General features: G+C 48.5%; 1 protein-coding gene across 5 annotated transcripts in view; it reads left to right on the forward strand.

Annotated features, from left to right (window-relative positions):
• Atg7 (autophagy related 7) overlaps positions 1–24,861 on the forward strand; it is a 219,590-nt gene that overhangs the window by 63,113 nt on the left and 131,616 nt on the right. For all 5 annotated transcript variants that reach the window (XM_013353046.2, XM_026788324.1, XM_005365030.3 and 2 more), the window contains exons 9-16: positions 1,065–1,186; positions 6,546–6,636; positions 8,828–8,972; positions 11,139–11,297; positions 14,021–14,215; positions 15,174–15,374; positions 16,894–17,009; positions 20,644–20,719. In XM_013353046.2, the coding sequence (XP_013208500.1) occupies positions 1,065–1,186; positions 6,546–6,636; positions 8,828–8,972; positions 11,139–11,297; positions 14,021–14,215; positions 15,174–15,374; positions 16,894–17,009; positions 20,644–20,719 (1,105 nt within the window). The remainder of the gene's footprint in view (positions 1–1,064; positions 1,187–6,545; positions 6,637–8,827; positions 8,973–11,138; positions 11,298–14,020; positions 14,216–15,173; positions 15,375–16,893; positions 17,010–20,643; positions 20,720–24,861) is intronic.

The raw sequence follows: 24,861 nt of genomic DNA on the forward strand, positions 1-24,861 counted from the left end.
TCTGAGCTTATTGTTCACTGTGGTACAGGCTGGATGCAAACACACACACACACACACACACACACACACACACACACACACACACACACAGTCTATAGAAGCACTGAGATTACTGGCCCCAGCCTCATGCCCTTCCATTCCAAATGATAACAGAGATATAGGAGGCTCATTATAGCAGGTGTCCTAGCTAAGCATATTTTCATGCATGGCTTTTTTTCTTTCTTTTTTTTAGGCTTATTTTTATTTCATGTGTATTGAGTGTTTTGCCCATGTATGTATATGCACCACATTTGTGCCTTTTTTTTAAAAAAAAAAAAAAGACAGAGTCTTACTGTGTGGCTCTGGTTGACCTGGAACTCCCAGATCTGCCTGTCTTTGCCTCCTGAGTGCTAGAATTAAAGGTGTGCACCACCACAACTAGCTACAGATGGTTTTTCAAACACAATGTTGAGTGAAGTAGCTAGCCTGAAAGGGTACATTGTCATGATTCCATTTATGTAGGTCAAAACAGGCAAAGCCATTGTGGGAACCTAGGAGGGGATGGTCCAGATAGGTGTCAAGATTAGAGGGAGTGTGTGATTTTCTTTGTGCTTGCTTTACTTAAGTAAAAATGTTTACTCCAAAATATGAAGATAGACAAATATTGACGAACCCTAGAGAGACTGGTTATGCGTGCACTCAGCCAGTCCCAGCACGTTTGCTGTGAGTGGGTCTCCTGTCTGCTGGCAAAGGACCTTAGAAGTCCCATGTTAAAGTCTTGGGAGCATCCCCACCCTGATTTAAAAGCTTCCTTTGTCAGAATTATCTGTCTGCTGTGTGATTGCCATGGGAAAGTTCACCTGGGGGAAAAAAAATCCCAGCTTAATTGGCAGCCAGACTCTAAATGCACAGACAGAGGCTGCCTGCACGAATGTGCTCAAAATCTCTCCGAGGTTAAGGAGGTCAGGCAGGAGTGATTGTATGCTCTGAATTCTTCACAAGTGGCCTGGAAAGACTTACACCAGCTCTTTTTCTTCCCCTTTCTTAATCAAATGAAACAAACACCTATCTGGTGCGGGCAACAGGAGCAGCAGTTTCCAGTCCGTTGAAGTCCTCTGCTTTCGAGACCGCACCATGCAGGGGGCGAGAGGAGTGGCACACAGCATCATCTTCGAGGTGAAACTTCCAGAAATGGCATTTAGCCCAGGTAATTGGCAAGTCTTCACCCGTGTGTGTAATGACGAGTGTTGAGAGACCCAGCGTCCTGCCTACAGCTTCGCAGGCAGTGTGAGCTCCACCTGCAACAGAGGCTCGGTCCTCTGGCGGCTTCTCCAGCGGAGTTCTCCAGGCTGGGAGGTGTTTCCCCAGCTTTATTTTTATTTGTTTAGTTTTTGATCAACATGAAATCTTCATTCATGCCTCTTCCTTGAGGAAGGGTGATGTTGTTGATTGATTAACGTGTTTATTCATTGAGTACTTGAAGGTGTGTGTGACCCCGTTCTCCATACAGAGTACAGGTCAGCGAAGGCACATTTCTCCTCCTTCTAATATCTTCTCTCACCCTGCACGGCAGGCGTTAGCGTTTATCCATGTTTTATAGACCGGGAAACAGTCTGGGAGGCATTTTACAAACAGTGCTAGATGTGTCTGTGAGTAAATTTATACAAAGTGTATGTATAAACATGCAGTGTGTATACATTTATGATAGAATTCATGCCCAAGTGTGAGAGGTTAGGGAAATGCCCGCACCACGAGTACTGAGTGTGAAGTGTGTGTCCCGTGAGAAAGCCGAGTAGTTGGCGTCCAGCCTGGCGCTGCCCACTCGGGCTCTTTTAAGCTTACCTTCACACTATCTCTGTACATGGTTCTTTCCCGATGAATCCTCTACATCCATGTGATATGCGTCTACAGAGCAGCTCCATGCAGACTGCACAGTTTTCTTCAGTGCACAGGTGTGCCTTAGTGTGTGCATGGGGGTGGGATGCCTCATCTCTTCCACAGTGCTCAAGTCAGAAGGACTCAAGATTGCCCTGTTTCTTGTTGACTCTGTACTGCAGCCTGGAGATTTTAAATACAACAGGAGAGGTGAACAGAGAATCCTCTGCATGGTTCAGGGAGGAAGCCGAGGCTTTCTGATTAGCGTGTCTTGGCGCCCTCTTCTGGTGCATCTTGAAATAGCTTCCATGGCATGCTCCCTTACGATGCACTAAGTTCCCTTTATAAAGTTGCAACTCAAAGATAAGAGTTATGTGAAGAGTCAATAAAAAGTGAAGCCAAGAAGATGTAGCCACCAGACCCCTTTCCTGTGCTCCTAATTTTATTCCGTGGGGACAACTGTCTTCCTATATCTGCACTGAGCCACTCTGCTCCCCTTTCTGTTGTGGCTCATGCTTTTCAGTCCCAAGCCTGCTGTTCATTTCCAACTGATAAAGACCCCTCCACCTCCATCTTCTTCATACTCCATGTTGAAGAGTGGTTACTCATCTTAGAAGGGGAGCTTTCCTTCTGTTTTACATGTAAATTAAGTGTTTCCACTTAGCCGCAAATAAAGCTCTATAATAAACGTTGTGAAGACTTACTTAGCATCATGATGTGAGCTCAAGGCGTTTCCATAGCCACACTCTTCAGTGTAGCCATGTGTGGCATAACAACATCATACCACATAGCACAGTGGTCCCTTAAGAGTCTGTTGCCTAGGGATCTCATGACCACTTAATTTGCCTAAGTACACTCTGGTGTTTCCAGAGCGGGCCAGTCAGCTGCCTGTCATTTGCCAGAACTCCCACATCATCAAGTGACACTTGGCTCGCTAAGGCATCCCACAGCTGGAACAGCAGTGATGTGAGAAGTGACAAAGCCTCTGTAGTGGGCAGAAAGCTGCACTGGACACTGGCCAAAGCAGGTGTGGCCACTGTTGGGATGGGTCGCAATCCCAGCTTCTCCTGCTCCTGTGCTCTGCCTGGTTCCCAGCTGTGAGCAATCACCCTCTCATTCCCAGCATGTTCTTCCTTCACTTGGACTGTGTGTTATGAGGATAACTTATAGAAGCAGATGTGTAGATTGCTAATCTTTATATGTAGTACTTTTCATTATTAATAAGTTTACAATGCATCTAATTTTCTTAGTAATGGCTGTAGCTAACCAAGCATGGTAGCACATACCTGTAAACCCAAAACAAGGGAAGTGGAGGCAGGAAAATCATGAGTTCAAGGTTAGCCATGAGTTCAAGACAACATGAGTTCAAGGCAACATGAATTCCTGCAGATAGATAGATAGATAGATAGATAGATAGATAGATAGATAGATAGATAGATAGATAGGTAGGTAGGTAGGTAGGTAGATAGATAGATAGATAGATAGATAGATAGATAGATAGATAGATAGATAGATAGATAAGGAAAGGGGAGGCTTGTGTATGTAGATATTTTAATTGGTAACATCCAGCTGTCTTAGGTGTCATTTGTGTAAAGGGGAGACTGTGACTTGTGTCATGGTGGTGATATCTGAAAGTATTTTTAAAATATAAAGTAAGAATACTTTAGAATAATGAATTCACAGTAGAAACTGAGTGAGGAGCTCCGAAGCTTTTTGTCCCTAGTGAAGGAGTCCTGACGCCTTCATCTGAGCATTAGTGTGAGCATGTGCATGTGATGAGTTTGAGAGTGTGTGCATGAGGTATGTGTGTTTTGTGAGTGTGCTTGAGTATGTTTTTAAAAGTGAGCATGTGAGTGTTAATGTGTGTATGTGTGGGTATGCAAGCATGTGTGTTCATGAGGGTTTATATGACTGTGTATGCACACATGTGTCTGTGTATATGAGTATTTTTATATGTGTGGTTTGGAGTGTTTATGGGCATGCACACATGTGGAGGTTGTGTAGTTGTGTTTTGTTGTTGTTTTTACTTTTTGGTGATTGGGTACCTACCACTCAGCTTCCAAATAATCACACAGACTTATTATTACTTATAAATGCTCAGCCTTAGCTTGGCCTGTTTCTAGCCAGCTTTTCTTAAATTATCCTGTTTACCTTTTGCCTCTGGGTTTTTAATCTTTCTCTATTCTGTATACCTTTCTTACTCTGTGGCTTCGTGTGTAGCTGGGTGGCTGCCCCTGGTGTCCTCCCCCCCTTCTCCTTTCGCTCCATGATCTCTCTTCCCAGACTTCTCCTCCTAGTTATTCTCTCTGCCTCACCTGTCCTTTCTCCTGCCTCACTATTGGCTGTTCAGCTCTTCCTTAGACCAATCAGGTGTTTAACTTCAGAGTTAAACAAATGAAATGTAAAAGAATGCATCAATAAACAAATATTCCACAGCCTAAACAAGTGCAACACATCTTCCACTAATATTCCACAACAGGGTTGTATGAGTTGGTACTTGTCTGTGAGCAAGTACATATACATGTACATATGAATGTGTGTGAGTTTGAAAATTTGTGTGCCTATATGTGCAAATCTAAGGGCCTTTAAGTCTATTTGCATGGATGTGTGTGTTTATGTGTGTGTGAATGTACAACCATGTGTGAATATATGTGAATATGACTGTATGTGAGCATGCATTTGTGAGCCTATATATCTGTATGAGTTGACATGGATATGTGTTGGGGGGAGGTCTGTCTCAGTCTGAGAGAGTGTGAGCGTATGTATGTGACTTGGTATGCAAGCTTGTGAGTGCATATGTGACTAAGTGCACATTTCTCTGTTAGTATGGATGCATGCATTAATATGAGTGTGAGTTAGCATGTATTAGACTGTATCTTTGAGTATTGCATGTGTGTGTTGGTTTAATCTTTGTAAGTGTATGTAAGTGAATGTATGTGTGTATACCTATATGTCAGGGTATTTGTGATTGTGTGGGTATCTGAGTATGAGAGTGAATATATATTTGAGTGAGCACATGTGTCTGTGTATACAGAATATGTACACTATCAGAGTGACTTTAGTCAGTGTATACTTGTGGATGTCTTAGTATAGGCAAGTGTTTGGGTGTGAAGGAGTTTGAGTGTGAATGTGCATGTGTGTATGTGAGTGTACTGTGTATCTTGTGTTAAAAAGTCTGTGCATGTGTTTTAGCATGTCAGTTGGGTGTGCATGTAAGTGTATAGTGAGTGTGTATGTAACTGATAATGGGACCCTGCTGCATTATTGCAGTTTTCTCACACTGAGTATTGCTCTACTACCAAGCTGTTGCCCCAGCCTCAGCCCTAGCCCCAGCCTCAGCCCCAACCCAGCCCCAGCCCCAGCCTCAGCCTCAGCCTCAGCCTCAGCCCAGCCCAGCCTAGCCTAGCCTAGCCCCAGCCCCAGCCCTAGCCCCAGCCCCAGCCCTAGCCCCAGCCCCAGCCCAGCCCAGCCCAGCCTAGCCTAGCCCCAGCCCCAGCCTCAGCCCCAGCCCCGGCCTCAGCCCCAGCCCGGCCTCAGCCCTAGCCCAGCCCCAGCCTCAGCCTCAGCCCCAGCCCTAGCCTCAGCCCCAACCCAACCCCAGCCTCAGCCTCAGCCCCAGCCCCAGCCTCAGCCCCAACCCAGCCCCATCCTCAGCCTCAGCCCCAACCCAGCCCCAGCCTCAGCTTCAGCCCGGGCCTCAGCCCCAGCCCCAGCCCAGCCCAGCCTAGCCTAGCCACAGCCTCAGCCCCAGCCCGGCCTCAGCCCTAGCCCAGCCCCAGCCCCAGCCCAGCCCAGCCTAGCCCAAGCCCCAGCCCAGCCTAGCCTAGCCCCAGCCCCAGCCCAGCCCAGCCTAGCCTAGCCACAGCCTCAGCCCCAGCCCGGCCTCAGCCCTAGCCCAGCCCCAGCCCCAGCCCAGCCCAGCCTAGCCTAGCCCCAGCCCCAGCCCGGCCTCAGCCCCAGCCCGGCCTCAGCCCTAGCCCAGCCCCCACTCCAGAGCCTTAAAGCAGACTTTGGAAGTGATACTGAAACATAACCTAAGGCTGAGTTCTCTGTTCAGGAGCTGAAGCTTTATTCTGACTAGAAGCAAGTCTTTGAGAAAAGGAGAGGACAGAGGTCCCACAGTAACAGCAGGCACTGTGGGAGGTCTTGTGACCCTGAGGGGTTCTGGGTGACTGCAGGGTGTGAAAAATGACTCACATGTGTGGAACCACCACCTCGGTCTCTGCAGCCCAGCATAAGATAAAGTGGAAATTCTGGGGTTGGATATAGGGATCAGGAGCTCCTATAAAAGGAGTTAAAAGAAGACAGTAGGATTGGAGAGATGGCTCAGCAGTTAAGAGCACTCGCTGCTCTTGCAGAGGTCCAGTTCCCAGCACCCATATAGTGGCTCAAAACTGTCTGTAACTCCAGTTTTAGGGGCTCTGATGCCCTCTTCCAGCCTATGAAAGTACTGTATACATATGCTAACATAGGCAAAACACTCATACACATAAAATAGAAATAATTTTTTTTTTTAAAAAGAGGGCAGCAAAGTGAAAAGGAGAGGGAAAAGGACATGCTGGGGGGAGAAGAGGACAGCTGGGGTGAGAGGGCTTAGTCTGCAGACTGCTTGCCACAGAGGCGTGAAGACACGAGTTCAGGTTTATTCTTCTCTCCCCTTTTAGTAAACTTTATGTCTTATTTACCTTAAGATTGTCCGAAAGCAGTTGGCTGGGAGAAGAACCAGAAAGGAGGCATGGGACCAAGGATGGTGAACCTCAGCGGATGCATGGACCCCAAAAGGTAGACATGACTGGCTACTCTTGTCTCCAGTGGGTGTGTGGCTGCTGTTCTGCTGTGTGGCACATGGCTGGGCTCCATCGTCTCCAGTGGGTGTGTGGCTGCTGTTCTGCTGTGTGGGACATGGCTGGCCTCCATCGTCTCCAGTGGGTGTGTGACTGATGCTATGCGGTGTGGTTCAGGGATGCTGGTACTGATAGTGAGCCAGCCACTGCTGGTCTACGTTGTCTTGAGGATTAGTGTGACGGGCATCCCGAGGCACGCATGGCTTCTCCACTCTTGTTTCCAATGCAGGCGCTCAGACACCTGGAGCTCGCTGCTGGCTTTTCTAGTTTTTATGGCTGTTATTGTTTAGTTCCAGCCCTGGCAGCCCTGGAACTCACAGAGATCCGCCTGCCTCTGCATCCTTTTCTAGTCCTTTGTTCATTGCTGTAGACCTCTGTCCCACTTGCCATCCCTGGAGGATCTTATAAGGGACATTGCATTTGTGGGGAAGCCGCATCACTTCCAAGGCTGAGCATCTACCTACCCTTTAGATCTGGGAGAGTTTCCGGTACTTGGAAGAGCCATTCTTTTAAACCCACACAGCATCTCAGGACTGCTCTGACTTCCCCTTTCACCCTGCCGTGGGGAGCCATTACAGGAACTTTAGCCCATCCTAGCCATCATAGAGGACAGTGGCATGCTTTCTGTGTGGTAACCTTTCTCTTCTCTGTTACCCGCGAGCTTCATCTTATTTTTACTCTGATTCTGGTTGCCTAATTATTTCCATCTCGCTTCCTCCTATGGATCATGTCTATCTGTTAAAGTTAGACTGGAGCACATGGGAATGTGTAGATCTCAAGAGTGGATCAAGTGGCTGAAAGTGTCCATTAGCATATCAAAGCAGACCTGGCCACCAGGTTCGCCCAGCATCCCTCAGTCCCTGTCTGTTAGGCCTATGGCTGGCATATCCCACTCCCTACCCTGAACTCTCCATCCAAGGGGCTGGGCTGCCCTTCTATATAATCCAGCCACTTTGGCTATTCCAGTCTCTCCTTTTTTAAAAAACTTTCTTTTGGTTTATTCTTTGTGTCTTCCACTTCATGCATCTTGATCCCCTTCATCTCCCTGTTCCTTCGTATCAGCTTTCTGCACTTGCACCTTCCCCCCAAAGTAAAATAAAGAGAAAAAAAAGAAAGAAAAATCTCACAGTGAGTCACACAGTTTACCCTTTAGTCCATGTATCTTTACTTGCAAGTGTTCATTGCAGAGAATCATTGGTCTGGTTCGAGGCCTCTGGTTTCTGCTACACTATCGATACTGGGTCCTCATTGGGCCTCTTTGGTATCCTGTTGTTGCCCTGTGGCATGGAGATCCTGCAGTTTTGGGTCGACAGGACCAGCCCCTTCATGTTCTCCAGCAGATCATAGATGGGGAGGATGTTGGAGTGTACCAACTCCTCATTCTGGGCCTGGGAAGTTTCAGGATAGGTCAGCCTGCTGGCTCTCCCTGTCCTTACCACCTGTGTGAGATCTCCAGCAATGCCCTGGCTAGTTCACCCCTTGCAGGCATGGGACCAGTTTTCCTGCTTTCCTGCCTCCAGGGTTGGCTCTCCCACACCTACACAAACAAGGCCAGCTCTACAGTGTTTCCCAGTTGAGGTGCAGGGACCACTCATCTGAGTGTTGCAGCTGGTGAGGGGGCAGGGCCAGCTTTTCTACTTGACACAGGCAATGGAGGTAGAGAGAGGAGGGAATCTTTCCCTGGCCCATGATACCATATAGCAGATGAGGAGTGGGGCCAGATCTCCCAAGCTCTCAGGCCTATTCACCTGCACCCATCAAGAGTGAGGTGCAGGGCCTGCCTTCCTAAGTGCTGCAGCAGGTAAGGGAAAGTGTCAGCTCTCTTATCTGCTGTGGTGGGGGGCATCTTTCCCTCACCCTCACCACCTCATGTATGCCAGTCTCTTGGCCGAAGCTACCACTCATGGTTAGCAGCTCTTGTCCCGCTCCCCCCCCTCTCACCTGGCCCAGCTCAGTCTGGTCATGTCTACTCTGGACTTTCCCAGATGTCCCTGCCTCTGCCTATGCTCTCTGTTTTGTCCGCAATAAATTTTCTCCTCTACCATACCTAGGAGCTGTCTTGTCCTTCCCTTTTTCTTTCTTTTTTTCTTTCCAGTGACTCACCAGCACACCAATCCCTTGTTTTCCAGGCTGGCTGAGTCATCCGTGGATCTGAATCTCAAGCTGATGTGCTGGCGATTAGTCCCCACCTTGGACTTGGACAAGGTCGTGTCCGTCAAGTGCCTGCTGCTGGGTGCCGGCACCTTGGGGTGTAATGTGGCAAGAACACTGATGGTGAGTTTGGGTGTAGAAGGAGTTGCGGGCTGCGTTCCTGCCACCCGGCTCCCGGCTGCCTGGCTAGCTTATGCCCCGAAATAACAACACACAAACTGTATTCATATAAACACTGCCTGGCCCATTATACCTAGCCTTTTCTTGGCTAATTCTCATATTTTGCTTAAACCCATTTCTAATAATGTGTGTAGCACCACAAAGTGGTGTCTTACCGGGAAAGATTCAGCATGTCTGACCTGCATCCATCTTGGGCCGGAGCTTCATCGCGTCTGCCCTGGAGAGGGAGAGGCATGGCGTCTGACTCACTTCCCTTCTTCCCAGCATTCTGTTCTGTCTACTCCACCTACCTAATTTTCTGACCTATCAGACCAAGCAGTTTTCTTTATTGATTAACCAATGAAACAACAGATTGACAAATAACCTTCCCACATCATTTGGGGACCTCATGCTGCTGGGGGCTGGCACCTTGGAGTGTAACATGGCTAGGACACTGATGGTAAGTTTGGGGGCCTTGTGGCAGCTGTCCGGCTGTGCCTCTTGTTCTCTAGCATGATTGTCTCCCATCTCCTAGATCCCCTTGTGCCTCCCTCCCAACCCTTTTTGCTGTGCTCATCATTTCTGTAATCCTTAGAGCAATCTGTAGTCATTGTGAGACAGAAACAGAATGCCCCTCCAGTCCCAGTTAGTCCCCTTCCCACAGATAGTCAGATTTCATTTCATACATGAGGATGTTACCAAACCAAGGCCAGGAGTTGTCCTAACTGAAGGAAATAGAGGCCATTCACTGGTCTTGCCACTTCTCTGTCCATTTATATTTATAAAAACTGGCTCATAGACTATAAAAAGTTTTTTTGTAACTTATTAGTCCAACTTTAAAACTATGTGATTCCATAAAACTGAGGAAATATGGGGACTGTAGAGATGGCTCAGAGGTTAGGACCACTGGCTACTCTTAGAGAGAACCTGTGTTCAGTTCCCAGCACCCACAATACATCTCACAACAGCATGTAACTCCAGCTCCGGGAGACCCAGTGCCCTCTTCTGGCCTTCTTGGGCATTGCATGTCTGTACTTACACAGATGAATACTATGCATAAAATAAAGAAATTTTTAATAACAAGCTTTCCAGAAATGTTCTTATCTATGAAAATGCCCATGGCATCAAGGAAACACAGACTTGTCTTGTGAGGTGGGTTGGAAGCAGGATTTCTCCAGCATAGAGAAATACTCTGAGGATTCTCTTCATTGTTGCACATGGAGACAACTTGTTGGTCATTTTCGGGAGTTACCTGAGATCTAAAATCAGTTTCCAGAGGAGTTGATATTTATTCTTAGTTATTCATAAGAGAAGCCAGAAACACCTGGGTGCTCACTAACCCTGAAACTACACAGTTGAGTTCTAGCACTCACTTGCGATGTCGCCCTGTTGTGTTAGGAGCAGCGGGGCTGCGTCCCCAGCACCCCGCTGCCCGCAATGCTAGCTTTACCCGAAATAATTACACGGACACTGTATTCATTTAATCACTGCTTGGCCATTTCTATCTAGCCTCTTCTAGGCTAACTCTCGCACCTGGACTAGTCCATCTCTAATAATCTGCTGTAGCCCACAAGGTGGCTTACCAGGGAGATTCTAGCCTACGTCCATCCTGGGTCGGAGCTTCATCGGCATGTGCCTCAGAGAGCAGAGCTCTCACCTCTGCCCACAAGAGTGGAGCATCGTGTCTCTCTGAGGCGTCTGCCCCCGAGAGGAGAGCTGTGGAGTCTGAGCTCACTTCCTCTTCCTCCCAGCGTTCGGTTCTGTTTACTCCTCCCACCTATCTTCTAACCAATGAGGGCCAAGCAGTTTCTTTTTATTTAACCAATGACCTTCCTCCATCATCGCCCTGGTGGCACTGTCAAAAATGACGCACTATGAGTGAGGACTGCTCTGATAGTTCCTGATCTAATGACTGTGAGAATCTAGGCTCAGGCATGTAATTATTTTGTCTTTTCAAATGAATCTGGCATTCAAATGATCAAAAACTGAATTTGCACAATTCACTTTCTGCTATTTCCTGTATTTTAAGGTCCCCAACTGCTCAGAAGCAAAACCATTCCTAGAGACTTCTAGAAATGTGTACTGGGACATGCTGCTCAGGAGTGTACCATGTATCCTCTTTCCTTGCAGGGCTGGGGCGTCAGACATGTCACATTTGTGGACAATGCCAAGATCTCCTACTCCAACCCTGTGAGGCAGCCTCTGTATGAATTTGAAGATTGTCTTGGGGGTGGCAAGCCCAAGGCCCTGGCTGCAGCAGAGCGGCTCCAGAAAATATTTCCCGGAGTGGTACGTTGATGATTTGGTGGTGGTGGGGGGGTAGACAGTCATGTTATTCTTCCTGTAAACTCTTAAATGTTGAAGTCCTGGGGATCCTAGGGAATGAGGCTCTGTAGTATTAGTGACTGAGGCTCAGACATGTGTTATTTCCTACCAGACAGGCATCATATGACTGCCTCACCTCAGTGATGGCTTTATAAAAACTCTACAAAGATGCTGAGGAGAGGGATCATTGGATAAAGCATGTAATATTTTATGTAAGCATGAAGACTTATGTTTGAATCCTCAAAACCCACATAAAGCCAGGCATAGAAGTATGTGTGTGTAATTCTGGTGCTCCCATGGTGAGAAAGGAGGCAGAGACAGGAGAGTCCCCAGAAACTGGACTGCCAGCTAATCTTAACACGTGCAGCAACAAACCACAACCAGAAGACCCTGGTCAAGTGAGGTGGAAGCGAAGACGGCCATCTGAGGTTGTCCTCTGACTTCTATATACACACCATGGTGCCTGTGCACGTGCATGCACATGCATCCATACTTAAACATAGTATTTCCACACCCATGTCAACATACATGCACGTGCATGCAAAACAAAACAAAGAAAACTAAAATACAACTGGAGTTGAGCTGTAGCCCAGTGGCAAAGTGTTTGCCCAGCAAGCATGAAGCCCTGGCTGCCATCCCAGCTCTGCACAGCTAGTAAGTGCTTCTCATGCAGTAGAAATAAAGGAAGAAGCGAAGAAGTGTCTTTTGGAGCTCTGTTTTCACCCTGCCTGGCTGTCAAGGGATTTCTGGTGGTGAAGATGTAGGGTATTAGTTTAGTCTGGTAAGACCACGTGCTAGCTGCTTAGCACCACTCATGACACTGTGCTGGCCTTAGGTCTTAGGTCTGTGTAGAAGAAAGACTGCTTGGAGGCTGACTTCTTTGCTGTATCTCCTGCTATTTTTGAGTCACACTGTTTATACGACTTTAGAAATACCCGATGAAAGACTAGTCACTCACTCTCCTACTTTGCGTTCTCTTTTTGTTGTTGTTGTTGTTTTGTTTTTGTTGTTTTGGGGGCAGGGTTAAGACAGGATTTCTGTATGTAGCCTTGGCTGTTCTGGAACTCACTCTGTAGACCAGGCTGGCCTTGAACTCAGAGATCCACCTGACTCTGCCTCCTGAGTGCTCCACCATGCCCAGCTCTAGTTTGTTTTCTTTTGCTATGACAGAACACTGACCAAAGCCATCTGGGAAAGAAAGGGTTTATGTGGCTCACACATCCTGATCACAGTCCATCACTGGGAAAAGTCAGGAACTCAAGCAGGGGCAGAAGCAGGAATCATGGAGGGACGCTCCCCATGGCTTACTTAGCCTGCTTTCTTATACACCCTAGAGCCACCTCCCCCGGGTAGCAGGACCCACAGCTGATGGGCCTCCAGCATCAGTCATCAACCAAGAAAATGGCCTAGTGACTGCTAACAGGCTCGCCTGGTGGAGGCAATTCAGTTGAGGTTCATACTGACAAAAATCTAGCCAGCACCCTCAACTCACTTGAATGAAAAAGTAAGTTTTGAGATGTGTTTTAAGTCAAAAGAGTATACCTGTAGAATGCATGATCATTTTACCCAACAGGAGACACATTAGCAACTTTTGAGGCTTCTGCTTGTACTTAAGTGGTAGAAGCGGCACCCTCAGCCCCAGCCATGAAATACCTGCCTTCTAGAAGTTTCCTCCTGTAGCCTCTCAATATTGATTTGTCTGTTCCCAAAGCCTCCTGTTATTGATGGCTTTATTTCACAAGTGCCCGCAAGAGGATCAGTTTTGAGTGGAATTCCGTAGCATTGACTGAGTAGCCACTGCGCTCCCAGCTATGCGTTGGCTAGACATAGCCCCGCCCTTGAGACATGAGTTAGGTGTCTGCTGGCACAGGTGGCATAGTGGCATCCAGCTGTGAGTCTACACCACAGGTGCCCAGGCTGGCTGTGTTAACTGATAGGCAAGGCTGGACTCAGCTTCCAGTCCGTTCCATATGTGATTGTTTCAAAATGGAGGCTTGAGGAGCCATGGTCTAGGCTAGAGAGTCTCGTGTTGGCCTCAGCACAGCACACCACCTCCTCTTCCCATTGCTCAGGCGAGTCACAGTGCCGTGCCCAGGCTCTGTCTTCCCACTGCAAAGCCTGCCAAGTTCTGTGGAAGGTGGCACAGATCTGCCCTTCTCCCCTGGGTTGGACAGGCATGCCACCTGGGAGCACTGTCTGTCTGTCTGTCTGTCTGTCCCCGGAGAGGACTGCGGATCAACCATGGGCCCATGCAGACGCTGTTTGAATCTAAACTCTGCCACAGTTCCTGAGCTTTTGCTGACCTGCTGCCCACCCGCTGCGATCATCTTTCCAGTTAGTGTTTTGACAACTCTGGGAAAGCCAATGTTATCATACTTGCCTGTGGCCAGTGGGATGCAGAAGATTGAGATGCAGGTTGTGATCCTGGCACACTTTGCTTTCTGTGGAAAGTGAACATCCCTGGCTGTGTTACACCTGTGGCTCTGAGCTTTATTCTCAGCAGCACACACACACATATAAATATACACAGACAGACACATGAATATGTATACACACAGACACTTACAAATGGCTCGAGGAAGTGGAGAAGATGGAGAGCACAGGCCCAGATATGTGAAAGAGCAGTAGCACTGGGCCCTGAAGATTCCTGGTTGTAAGTGATGTAAGTATGACCATTGCCTCCCTAGAATGCCCGCGGGTTCAACATGAGCATCCCCATGCCAGGACATCCTGTGAATTTCTCTGACGTCACGCTGGAGCAGGCCCGCAGAGATGTGGAGCAGCTGGAGCAGCTCATCGAGAGCCATGATGTCATCTTCCTGCTAATGGACACCAGAGAGAGCCGGTGGCTTCCTGCTGTCATTGCAGCCAGCAAGCGGAAGGTGGAGTGTGTCTAGAGCTTAGTGAGCCACCCAAGAGAGAAGCGACCAAAGCCTGCCCTCCCCCAGGAAGGAGGGTGACCTCTGTGGCCTTATGAGTGTGTTTTACTATTTTCTTAGCAATCCTTGCAGGTGCTAACTGTTGGTATATATGAAGGTCAAGGGCTTGTGCTGTAGGATGCTTTACTAAGTATGCAGTCGCTCTCAGGGAGATTTTCAAAGAATGGTAATAAGAAAATGCCATATTATAAGATAGGAGTATATGAATCTTAAATGTTACAGCTCTATATAAAAGCATGCATGTCTGCCTCTACCACAGTCCACCCCTCATCTGTCCGTCAGTCGTTGCCACCTGTCTGTCTGTTGTGTATGAGACAAAGGAGAAAGGAAGGGAGAGGAGATGCAAGAGGCAGTGCCCCAGCAGTTTCTGGAACCCCCAGAACTCTGTCAGGGGTGGTTTTATTTTTTCTCCAGTGTGCCATTTCTTGATTATTTCAAACTTTGTATGTGACCAAAAATTATGGAGAATGACTAAAAATCACAACCAAGAGGAGTTCTTACAATACAAATGAAGAAAGCTTCTCTGAAAAGCCCACATGGTGGGCATGTTGTGGTTTACAAATCGCGTCTCAGTAAACTTTCCGAGAAGTAAGAGGAAAGGGCAGAGTGGTGCAGGACCCACCAGCTGCTCTCCACGCCTCTCTCCTGGCACTGCATGGCCTTGGGGCAGAGGTGGAACTCCGACCTTCTGTATCCTTGTCTATAAAAGGCAGTGCTTGTAGGGGGTTTTAAATGAGATGGTTTGTATTAGCATCAGGTCTCTCGCAGGTTTCAGTTGGCTATAGAAGTCTAGTTACACTCACATGAAAAAGAGAGCAGTTTAAAGGAAGGCGCATATGAGCTTAGCCTTGACTTGTAGTCTGTCTGTCTTGACGCCCTTTTATTCCTTCTATGTGAACAGCTGGTCATCAACGCTGCCTTGGGATTTGACACCTTTGTTGTCATGAGACACGGCTTGAAGAAACCCAAGCAGCAGGGAGCTGGGGACCTGTGCCCAAGCCACCTTGTGGCACCTGCTGACCTGGGCTCCTCACTTTTTGCTAACATCCCTGGATACAAGCTTGGCTGCTATTTCTGCAATGACGTGGTAGCTCCAGGAGATGTAAGTTGAGTTCCATGGTTACAGACAGCTCTGTTCAGCATCCACGTGCTGGGGCAGGATCTCTCCAGGGCTGATTAAAGATTGTCTAATAAAGAGCATTCTCTAGTTGGGGTGGTTGGCATCATCCCACCATGAGGCATGATTGGCGCCCTTTCCTGAATGGCCGAGCCACAGTCACTGCATGAATGTGGCCACAGCCATGTGACAGAAGCCGAGTAAAGAAGCTTTTGCATGGCCTGGTTCCTTAGAGAAAGATCTCCACATACGAGAGACTAAAGCCCCAGGTGCTGGTCCAGCCCTTCTGCTGTCTCCTCTGTGATTCAGAAGGTCTCTTGTTCCCTGTGACTGTAGAACAGGGCAGGGCACAGGCCGGTCACACTGTCAGGAAACTTTGCTTTTCAGGTAAACAGCAAGTGTCCTTTTGATTTGGTTTGGCTTTTTAAGTATGTAAAGTATGCCTCTTACAGTATTCAAGAGCTGCATAGAATTTAAAAAATGTATTTGTTGCTTGTCTGAAATTGAACGGTCAACCATTCCTCATGTATTTAATCTGACAGTCTAGGTGAGGAAGCTCACCTGTCCTGGGGATGCACAGTGTTGAGCAGGTGGAATGTGAGGCGGCCAGGAGCCTCTCCAGCTGGGCAGAGTGAGGCACAGTGAGCTCACTAGGAGGCCTTTTGAGTCTGCTGGAGCAGTCATTCCTCAGGCGTCCATAGCAGACCTGTTCTCTGAATTGCCCTGTCTCCCCTGCTGCTATTACAAAACCCAGTCTGCTCTCTGCAACAACTGACTTTTCCTTCCCCCACACAGAGAAAGCTGTCATCTTCTCTTGTGTGAGGAAGGAGGCTTAAAGATCTTCATCAAGTGCTAGAACGTGCAGCTTGAACTATTTATTACCATCAAAGCAGGGTTGAGGCTCAAGCAGGACAGCCTTGTGTTTTCATTCCATGAAATGTTTGTAGCATCAAATGAAGCCAGGATTTGCCCCCATTTAGAAGGTTCGATTCTGTGGGGTTGACCCAGTGACAGCTTGTGCGTGGAACCAGGTCATGAAATGCTTGCAGTTTTGCAGTTAAGTCCTCAGACTACAGCCAAGGTGATGAAGGATGTGCGGGAACAGAGGGCAGCAGGGTAGAGATTGTGGCTCCTTCTCACTCTGAGCCATTACCTCAGGGACAATGGCAGGACAGGGTCACCGGGTGCTCATGATTGTTCCTCCCTGTGACTCAGCCCTCCTCTACAGGAGCACTGGGTGCAGAGCCACCATGAGGCCATGCTGCTGATGGTTAATGTCTCCATCTCTGTCTTTAACAGTGCGCATCCTGTCAGCATATTGCCTCATTTAATCGCATACTCTGCTTTATTATGACCCTCCCAAGACATGATGGGGCGAGGCTGCCTGGCCTTTGTCAGCTACACCAGTCTTATAGAATTTTCATCTTTACCGTGGAGTTTCAGGTTCACCTAGGGCTCCCTAGACTAGAATAGTCACTACATGTCAGTGGTTGTTTCTCTTTAGTCCACCAGAGACCGGACGCTGGACCAGCAATGCACAGTGAGCCGCCCAGGCCTGGCCGTGATTGCAGGTGCCCTGGCTGTGGAGCTGATGGTGTCTGTCCTGCAGCATCCTGAGGGGTGAGTCTGGAGCCTAGAGATGAGGGTTTGAACTAAGCGCTTGTCAGTAATCGCTGGGCACTGTCTCCCTCAGGCTCTTTCGGCCTCTTGGCTTTTCTGACCTCAAAATAAGACTGAGAAAAGCAACCTAGTGTCCAATTCTTTCACCCAAGTACTCAGCCTGTAGTTTCTGGGGTATGCCCTGTGCCGTTCTTGAATTATTTTGCATGTTCGGACAACTGATAAGGAAGACTTTGGTAAAGGCATATATCTTTCACACTTCTCTTCTGTTGGTCTATTGTGGTTTTCTTAGCTCTGGACATTGTAACTGTATATACTGTATAATGTGTATGCTGTATATACTATGTGTATAATGTGCATACCGTATATACTATGTATATAATGTGAATACCGTATAATGTGTCACTGGCATTAGGAACTGTATCGGCTGCCTGTGACCAAGTTCTGTGTCCAGGGACTTGGTCAAATAAAGTTCAAAGTCCACAGTCCAGGGTGGGTCCAGAGGCTCAGCCTGTGCCACTCAGCCTCCCTCACCTGTGAACACAGATGCTACCCTGCTCTCCATTATCACACCTGTGTGACAGTGTCTGCTCACAGGCAAATAAGCCTTTGCTTTAGTAGCAAACTAAAAGCCATCAGACTAGAGACAAAGGGACTTCTTTCATCAATTTTCTGAGTTTTTTTTTTAACTAGATTTGTCTTGGATGATGTCATACATGTTTATAGCATGATGCATGATTATAGTGCTGACTGCTCTCCCTTCACCACTGCCCGTCTCCCTTTTCTACCCTGTAAATATCTCTCTCATATACACGGCTTTTTGTTTTGTTTTGTGACCCACTGAGTTTGCCTGGTAGCATGAGGGAAGTCACTTTCTCTTTCACCTGCTGCCAGGGACGAGCATCACAAATAGACATTTGTTACTATTGGGATCTGATTGGTGTGCGTGTCCCATCTCCTGTTCAACCTCAGCACCTGTCTCGCTGCTTCTCTAGAACTTACCCTCCCCACAAAGCCCATGCCTGTCCCCAGTTCCAGCCTGGCTTCTCTGGCACATTCATTTCCTAGGGACACCCTAGGAGTCTTCCCAGGGCAGTCCTGGTGCCTTTCCCTGTTGGTCCTGAGTGTAGATCTTACCTACTTGTTGCAGTTTTCAATCCCGGGCCGTTGGCTGTCTTGACATCAGCATGCCCTTGCAGAGCTTAGCTTGGACTTTGCTAAGTGCAGCTGCTCCACTCTGCAGAGCCCATCAGGCTCACGCACCCTCGATACCGCTATGTGCTGTTTTGGTTGAGTATTGAGTAGTCCCAAGGCCACTGTTTCCTGTGCTCCTAACAGTGACACAGCCAGTGCTTTACTGTCATGGCAGCCTTGGACAATGGGTAAGCCACTGTCTCCTTGAGTCCTTTTTTTTTTTTTTTTTTTTTTTTTGCCAACAGCTGCCTTGGTGATGCAGAAGTGTGAGCTGTCCCTTAAAGACTCTTTCCAGAAAATGCATCCTTTGATTTCCCTAGGAAGGAGTGCTAAGAAATCTAGCTTTGTCAGCTGGGCCTGTTGCACCTCTGAGTCAAGCTGTAAGAGGTGGAAGAGGAGGCTGAATGCTGGCTAGATGACCAGCAGTGTCTTCACATTTAGTTTTGAAAATTCTTTACATATTTAAGCCCTAGAAGATATTGTTACATAGTTAGTATTTATTTAGTTTTTGTTATCATGTTTCAATTCTTCCTGTATCTCCAAACTTGTGGCTCCAAGGCATTTTCTTCTGCCTGTAGAATTACCTTAACCTTTTCAGTATTTGTTTGTCTGAAACTGTCTTTGTGATTAAGGAGGTTTCTCATTTTGATGGAATTTTAGACTAGCATCTTCTCTCTCTCTCCTTTTTCTCCTTCTCCCTTCCTTCTTTTCCCCGCCTTCTCCTCTTCTTCCCCCCCATCATTTCTGGATATTGAATTTAGGCCTCACACATGCTAGGCAGGTCCTCTGCCATGGTGACCCAGTGCCAGTTCTTATCTCTCAGGGCCTGTGAGTCCTCCCTTTTACCATCCCCTGTGAGTGGTCTGCCTCTCTCTGTGGCCTTCCCCCAGTGACTTTGGGGCAGTCTCCCTGCTATAGCTCATTTTGGCTCAGGCTTCTGCAGCTTCTGGCATCTCCAGCACGTGAGTTCTGTCTGCGGTGTAAATTTTCTGCCCTGTCCCCTAGAACACCACACTTTCCCATGCTCCTGTCTCCGCACTCTTTCTAAAGACTCCAGACTGTACTCTGTCTGGTCCCCCGTATCCTTGTTCTGTCTCTCTTCTCTTGCTTCAGCCCGTTATTTTTGGTTGGCTCATCCGCCTGTGTGCCTGGCAAAGGTTTTTAGCATCACTGTTACATTTCAGGTCTGGACTCCCCATATGATCTCATCTCACACAGCTCTCATTCTCCACTGAAGCTGTGATTTTGGCCTGAGGGCAAACAGGTGCCCGTGCTGAACTACAGACATAGCAGTTCACTCTCAAATGTTTCTGCAAGGCGCTGCCCCAAGAGAGTTGTAACTGCCGACTGCTCCAATCCCCTGTTGAATCTACGAGGGGAAAGTAGTAGTTGCGATTTGGACAGAGTCTCACTGTGGATCCTGGGCTTGCTTTGAACCCATATTGCCCCTCCCGCTCAGAGTGGTTCTCAGTCTGCCTATTGCTAGCATTACAAGGTCATGCCATCTCACCTTGCTTCTTAGTCCTGTTCCGATGGCGGAGCTAGGCTTGGTGTCTAAGACTCAGGCGGCTAGTGAGTGCAGCCAGGCTGCGACTCTGGAATCTGTGCTGGGTGTGCCACTGTAGTGCGGTGGAGAGGGTGCAATTAGAAAACACCTTTACTCCATCCGAATCGAATTCCAAGAAAGACAACGCAGAAAGCCACAGCAGTACTCTGTCACGTGACTCAGAGGGCCCCAGTGGCTAGTAGACAAGGCATAAAGGGGGCATGAGCCTAAAGGGGGCGTTAAGGCCTTAAGGCCGGCCTTCACAGTGTAGTGAGAGCCTGTGAAAGGAAGGAGTGGAGAGGAGAGGGAGGGAGGGAGGAAAGAAAGAAGGGAGGGAAGAAAACAGGGAGGAAGGAAAGAAAGAAAGGAGGGAGGGAGGGAGGGGAGGAAAGAATAGAAGGGAGAGGGGGAAAGAAGGAAGGAAAGAAAGAAAGGAGGGAGGGAGGGAGGGGAGGAAAGAATAGAAGGGAGAGGGGGAAAGAAGGAAGGAAAGAAAGAAAGGAGGAGTAGAGGAAGGAGAGAGGGAGGGGAAGAAAGGAGGAAGAGAGGGAAAGAAGGAAAGAAAGGAGGGAGGGAAGGAGGAAGGCAAGTCTTGCATTTGGCAAATTTATCTCGCATGTCCCTGTTGTATCATGCAGCCTCTTCCATTTCACAGCTAATGGTTAAGCTGCTTGGCTAGAGATGCGACAAGCTTGCTCCCATCTTTCCTACTCCATGGGGCCCATTGTTTTAAAGACTGCCTTTCCCTCCCTGCCATGGAATGAGTTTCCCCGCTAGCTTATGAAGCGCAGCAAAGGGGCATTTGGTTCTACCTCTTTCCAGTGCCCCTGATGTTCTCTCATGTATTCGCCATGAGCACACATGAGCTGAGACACCCCTGCTTCCCTCTTGCAGGGGCTATGCCATCGCCAGCAGCAGTGATGACCGCATGAACGAACCTCCCACCTCTCTGGGGCTTGTGCCTCACCAGGTGAGTGATTTGGAAATGAACTTGTGGTCCTGCTCCAGTCCTCTGATGGAGGGGAAGGTGGGGTCACCTCTTCCTTCCACAAACACAACTCCGACAGCTGAGGTTTCAGAGGGGCATTCCTTAAGACATGGAGAATGTTCTGTTCAGGGGACACTGCCGAGAGGAAATGAACCCATGGCACTGCCTAACTTAGATGTGAGGCTGCTGACCAGACTCCATCATGTAGGACGAAAAGAAGGGATGAACTTTGGGTCAGACAGGCGTGGGTCCGTCTCAACCCTGCTGTGTGTGCCCTTCCCTGTCCCAGTCTCGAAGCTTCTTGGGGCCTTGTTTTTCTGTCTATAAATCACACTGAGCTAGCTCCCTGGTGGACACAGAGGCCAGGCTGACGGGTGCCAACCCAGCGGATGTGGAGTAGCTGGCTCGCCTTCAGTGCCCAGTACCCTACCTGGGCAGGAAGCCTTTCTGGGCAAGCATGGGCAGACTACAAGCCATGCCACCCAGAAGCAGGACCTTTTCAGAACACAACCTGCAGGGTTCATGCCTGAGGCTGAAAAGGAAGACACTGGGCTGAGGCTCGCGGGTCCTGGATCTCATAGTCTGCGCGCTACCTTTGGGAAAGGGAGGGCAGTTTCAGCGTGACATTTCAAGAGCTGTTCTCTACTGTCCTATGCCTTCCACTGTGTAACGGGCAGGTGTCCTGCGGATCCAGCCTGATAAACTTATTTGTTCTGGGTGCTGGGATGAAACTCCAGGGCCTCATGCTTAGCAAACTTGCGCTCTGCCACTGAGTAGTCAGCAGAAGGCGGAGCTAGCCCGCCACCATGGAGAGCCTGTGAAGCTGAGCTCCAAGCCCACTGGTGTTCTCCCAGAGCGTCTGTGGGCAGAGCCCGGGCCTGCGCCGTGGCTCCTCAGCTCCGGTTCTGCTCTCTCTTGTCTGCACCACCTCATGTCTTAAACTTACTTTCCTAATCTTAACCTGTTCATGTCAGGAAAGTAGAAGCTTTAGCCAGGGTCCACGAGTACCTCTGCCTCAACTTTGGAAGCCATAGAACCCCAGGAAAGGTAGCTTCCGCTCAACGCCCCCAAGTGTGGCATTTGTATGACCTGAAGTCTTTTTCCACAGATACATTCCCAGCAGGGCCTGGTAATATGGTAGTCGCCCCTCCCCCATCACACACTAGCCTGCTGGCTTCCGGGCTGACCTGGGCTGCTCTCATTCACGTCTTCTCCAGGTCATCCTGCCTCCTTTCCTGCCCTGGAGCCTGCTCTTCATCTCTCTTACCAATTTCATGCTGACGAGGGTCTTAATTAAATTTTCAGTCATGCCCCTGCACTGGCTCCTTCCTTTAAGTTAAATTGCAGCCTCTGTTGCTTTCTCAGTGCTGAGGCTAGAGGGCAAAGCACCCTCCCTAGAGGGGTGGCTGTGACAGATGCATGTGCCTGTGTTTCCCAAGTGCTATGGCAACTCATCCCTCGATGGGCATTCATTCCCGACGAGCGAGCCTGGCAATTGCCTGCCATTCACTAAGCCTTCCAGCTTTCCCTTCCTTTGCAGTTGTCTGAAGGGCTATTTTGGTTGTTGGCCATCTCTTCATTTGGCCTTTTCAAAGGCTGAAGAATAAGGCCACCGTATATGGTAAAAAGCCGTGTGTGTGTGTGTGTGTGTGTGTGTGTGTGTGTGTTTTACTTATTTCAAATTTTAAGCTTTTATTTTTAGCTACATTCTAAAAAGGAAAGTGGAAAAAGAACTTTAAAATTAATCAGAGTTGTTCTGTCCCCATTTAAACAATTTTTTTCCTTTTTCCCAAGAGGAGGGCACTCTATTTGTGCAACTCTGTTTGGATTAGGGAGTATCATCTCCCTAGAGCTGGGCCTGGCGGTATACTCAGCATCCTTCCTCCCTCCTCCCTCTCCTTCCCTGCTCCTTTTCCTACCCTTCTTTTCCCTCCCTCCCTTCCTCCTCTCCTTCTCCTCTTCCCCCTCCTCCCTCCCCTTCTTCTCCCCTCCTCTCCCTGCTTCTCCATCCTCTAGAGACAAACGGTTTCCTGTTGGAGGGGAGCTAGCTAGGCCCCTTTGTATGCTTTGCTTGTAAAGAATGACCTGTAAGGCTCTGGCTCATTTTCTCAGTGCCCCAGGGAGAGTGTTTATTAATCTGCTGCAGTGGAGTGAGATGCCTAGAAAGCCCCACCCCCACCCCAACACCTCCTGAACGCCACTGTGTAATGGAGAACATTCCTTGACTTCTCTGCTGTCCCCTGAGTGGGACCTGGGAGGCCACTGGCTGGCTCTGCCCCTCTGTGTGGGTTCACAGGCAAATTGACCCCGTTCAGATACTGTCAGGGGACTTTGAAAGACTTGATTAGTCCCCAACTGAAGTCAGCTAGATATTACAGCTGAAGAAACCGGCACTGAACCTGAACCCGTGAAAACCCACTTGATGTGAGAAGACAGGCGCTCTGGGTGGCAGACTTTTTTTTTTTTAAACATTCATTTGTTTTTTTAGGCTCTGACCCAACACACAAGTTAGTAAAGCTGCTTGGTCTTTGAAGAGAGTGATTTTTTTTCCCTCAAAAAATGTATTGTATTAATGCTTAAACTACATACAGATACATACAGATAATGACCCAAATCATTAAATGTTTGATCCAAGCCCTCAATATTGAACACACATACACACAGAGTGTCAGACTTTGAACTTCCTGAAAATGGATTTCTACAGTATGTACCCTTTAGTCAGGAGTTTTTAGACTGTAGTTCTTAGCAAAGAATTACTATCCATGCCTTCACTTCCCACCAACCTGCACCTTTTATGAAAAGAATGGTACCCAGGCATGATGGCCCAGCTTGTAGTCCCAGCAGTTAGAGGTGGGGCAGACAAATCGAGAGTTCAAGGCTCTCTAGGGTACATAGTAAGGGTCAAAAGTGAGCGTGGGAAGTAGGTGGCTCAGTGGATAGGTTTTAGATTCCTAGCATCCTCATAAGTGCAGGGTGAGCATGGCTGCCCATCTGTAACCCCAGCACCTGCACGGGGGGGGGGGGGGACACAGGAGGTTTTTAGAGCATTTGGCTAGCTAGACCAGCCTTACCATGGAGCCTTGGGTTCAAGTGAGAAACTTTGCCTTCGTGATCAAGGTCCCCACTCACTTGCACATACCTGTATGTACGCCTGCACACCTGTGCATCGCACACACGGGAAAGAGCAAGAGACGGGAAGCTTGTTGCTCTAGTCGCCTTCCCATCTTCATGGCAGAACCTCTGCCCTGGGCAAGTTAGGAGAAGGATGTGTCGTGTCTTAGAGCACAGTTCAGGGCAGTGAGGAAACAGAAGCATGAGGCCACATGTTCACTGTATCCTCAGTCAGGATGCAGAGACAGACTGTTGGGGCCCTGCAAGCTGCTTGAGGTGAAGGTCAGCACCACCTGGGCAGGTGCTGGGCCCAAACTCCTAGAGTCTAACACGGGGGTGTTGCAAAGTCTAGAGCAGAGTACCTGTGGCCTCACAAGATGAATGAGTTCTACTGGCTGCTGAACAGTGCTCAGGGTGAGGGTCTAGGGAGGAAGGATTTATAATTAGCAGAAAGATAGACTCTATTGATGGAGGAAGCAAAGTACATGGGGCCTCTTTCATAAGGATGGGTTCTGTTCACTGGGAGACAAAGCACAGGATTAGAACCTAAAAAATGCTCAGGATTTGGGGGGGATTCAGGTGAAGGCCAACTCCAGAATAGTGGGTCTGCAAGTTAGACAACATCCACCCCAGCCCTCTGGGTAAAAAGGTGTCATTGGAGAAGAACAGCCTTCTGGGTAAAAAGGTGTCATTGGAGAAGAACAGCCTTCTGGGTAAAAAGGTGTCATTGGAGAAGAACAGCCTGCATGTCTGACAGTTCTGGTCCCTCCAGTGTTGTCCCTCAGCTGTAACTCCTACAAGAGATGAATGCTGGTAGGTACTCTAGGAGCCCAGGCCATGGGATGTGCTACCCACATTCAAGACAGGTCTTCCCCTTTCAGTTAGACCACTCTGGAAACTCCCTCACAGACACGCCCCAGGTGTATCTCCTAGGTGACTCCCTCACAGACATGCCCCAGGTGTGTCTCCTAGGAGACTCCCTCACAGACATGCCCCAAGGTGTATCTCCTAGG

The sequence above is a fragment of the Microtus ochrogaster genome, unplaced genomic scaffold (assembly GCF_000317375.1).
Source record: "Microtus ochrogaster isolate Prairie Vole_2 unplaced genomic scaffold, MicOch1.0 UNK1, whole genome shotgun sequence".
Classification (NCBI taxonomy): Eukaryota; Metazoa; Chordata; class Mammalia; order Rodentia; family Cricetidae; genus Microtus; species Microtus ochrogaster.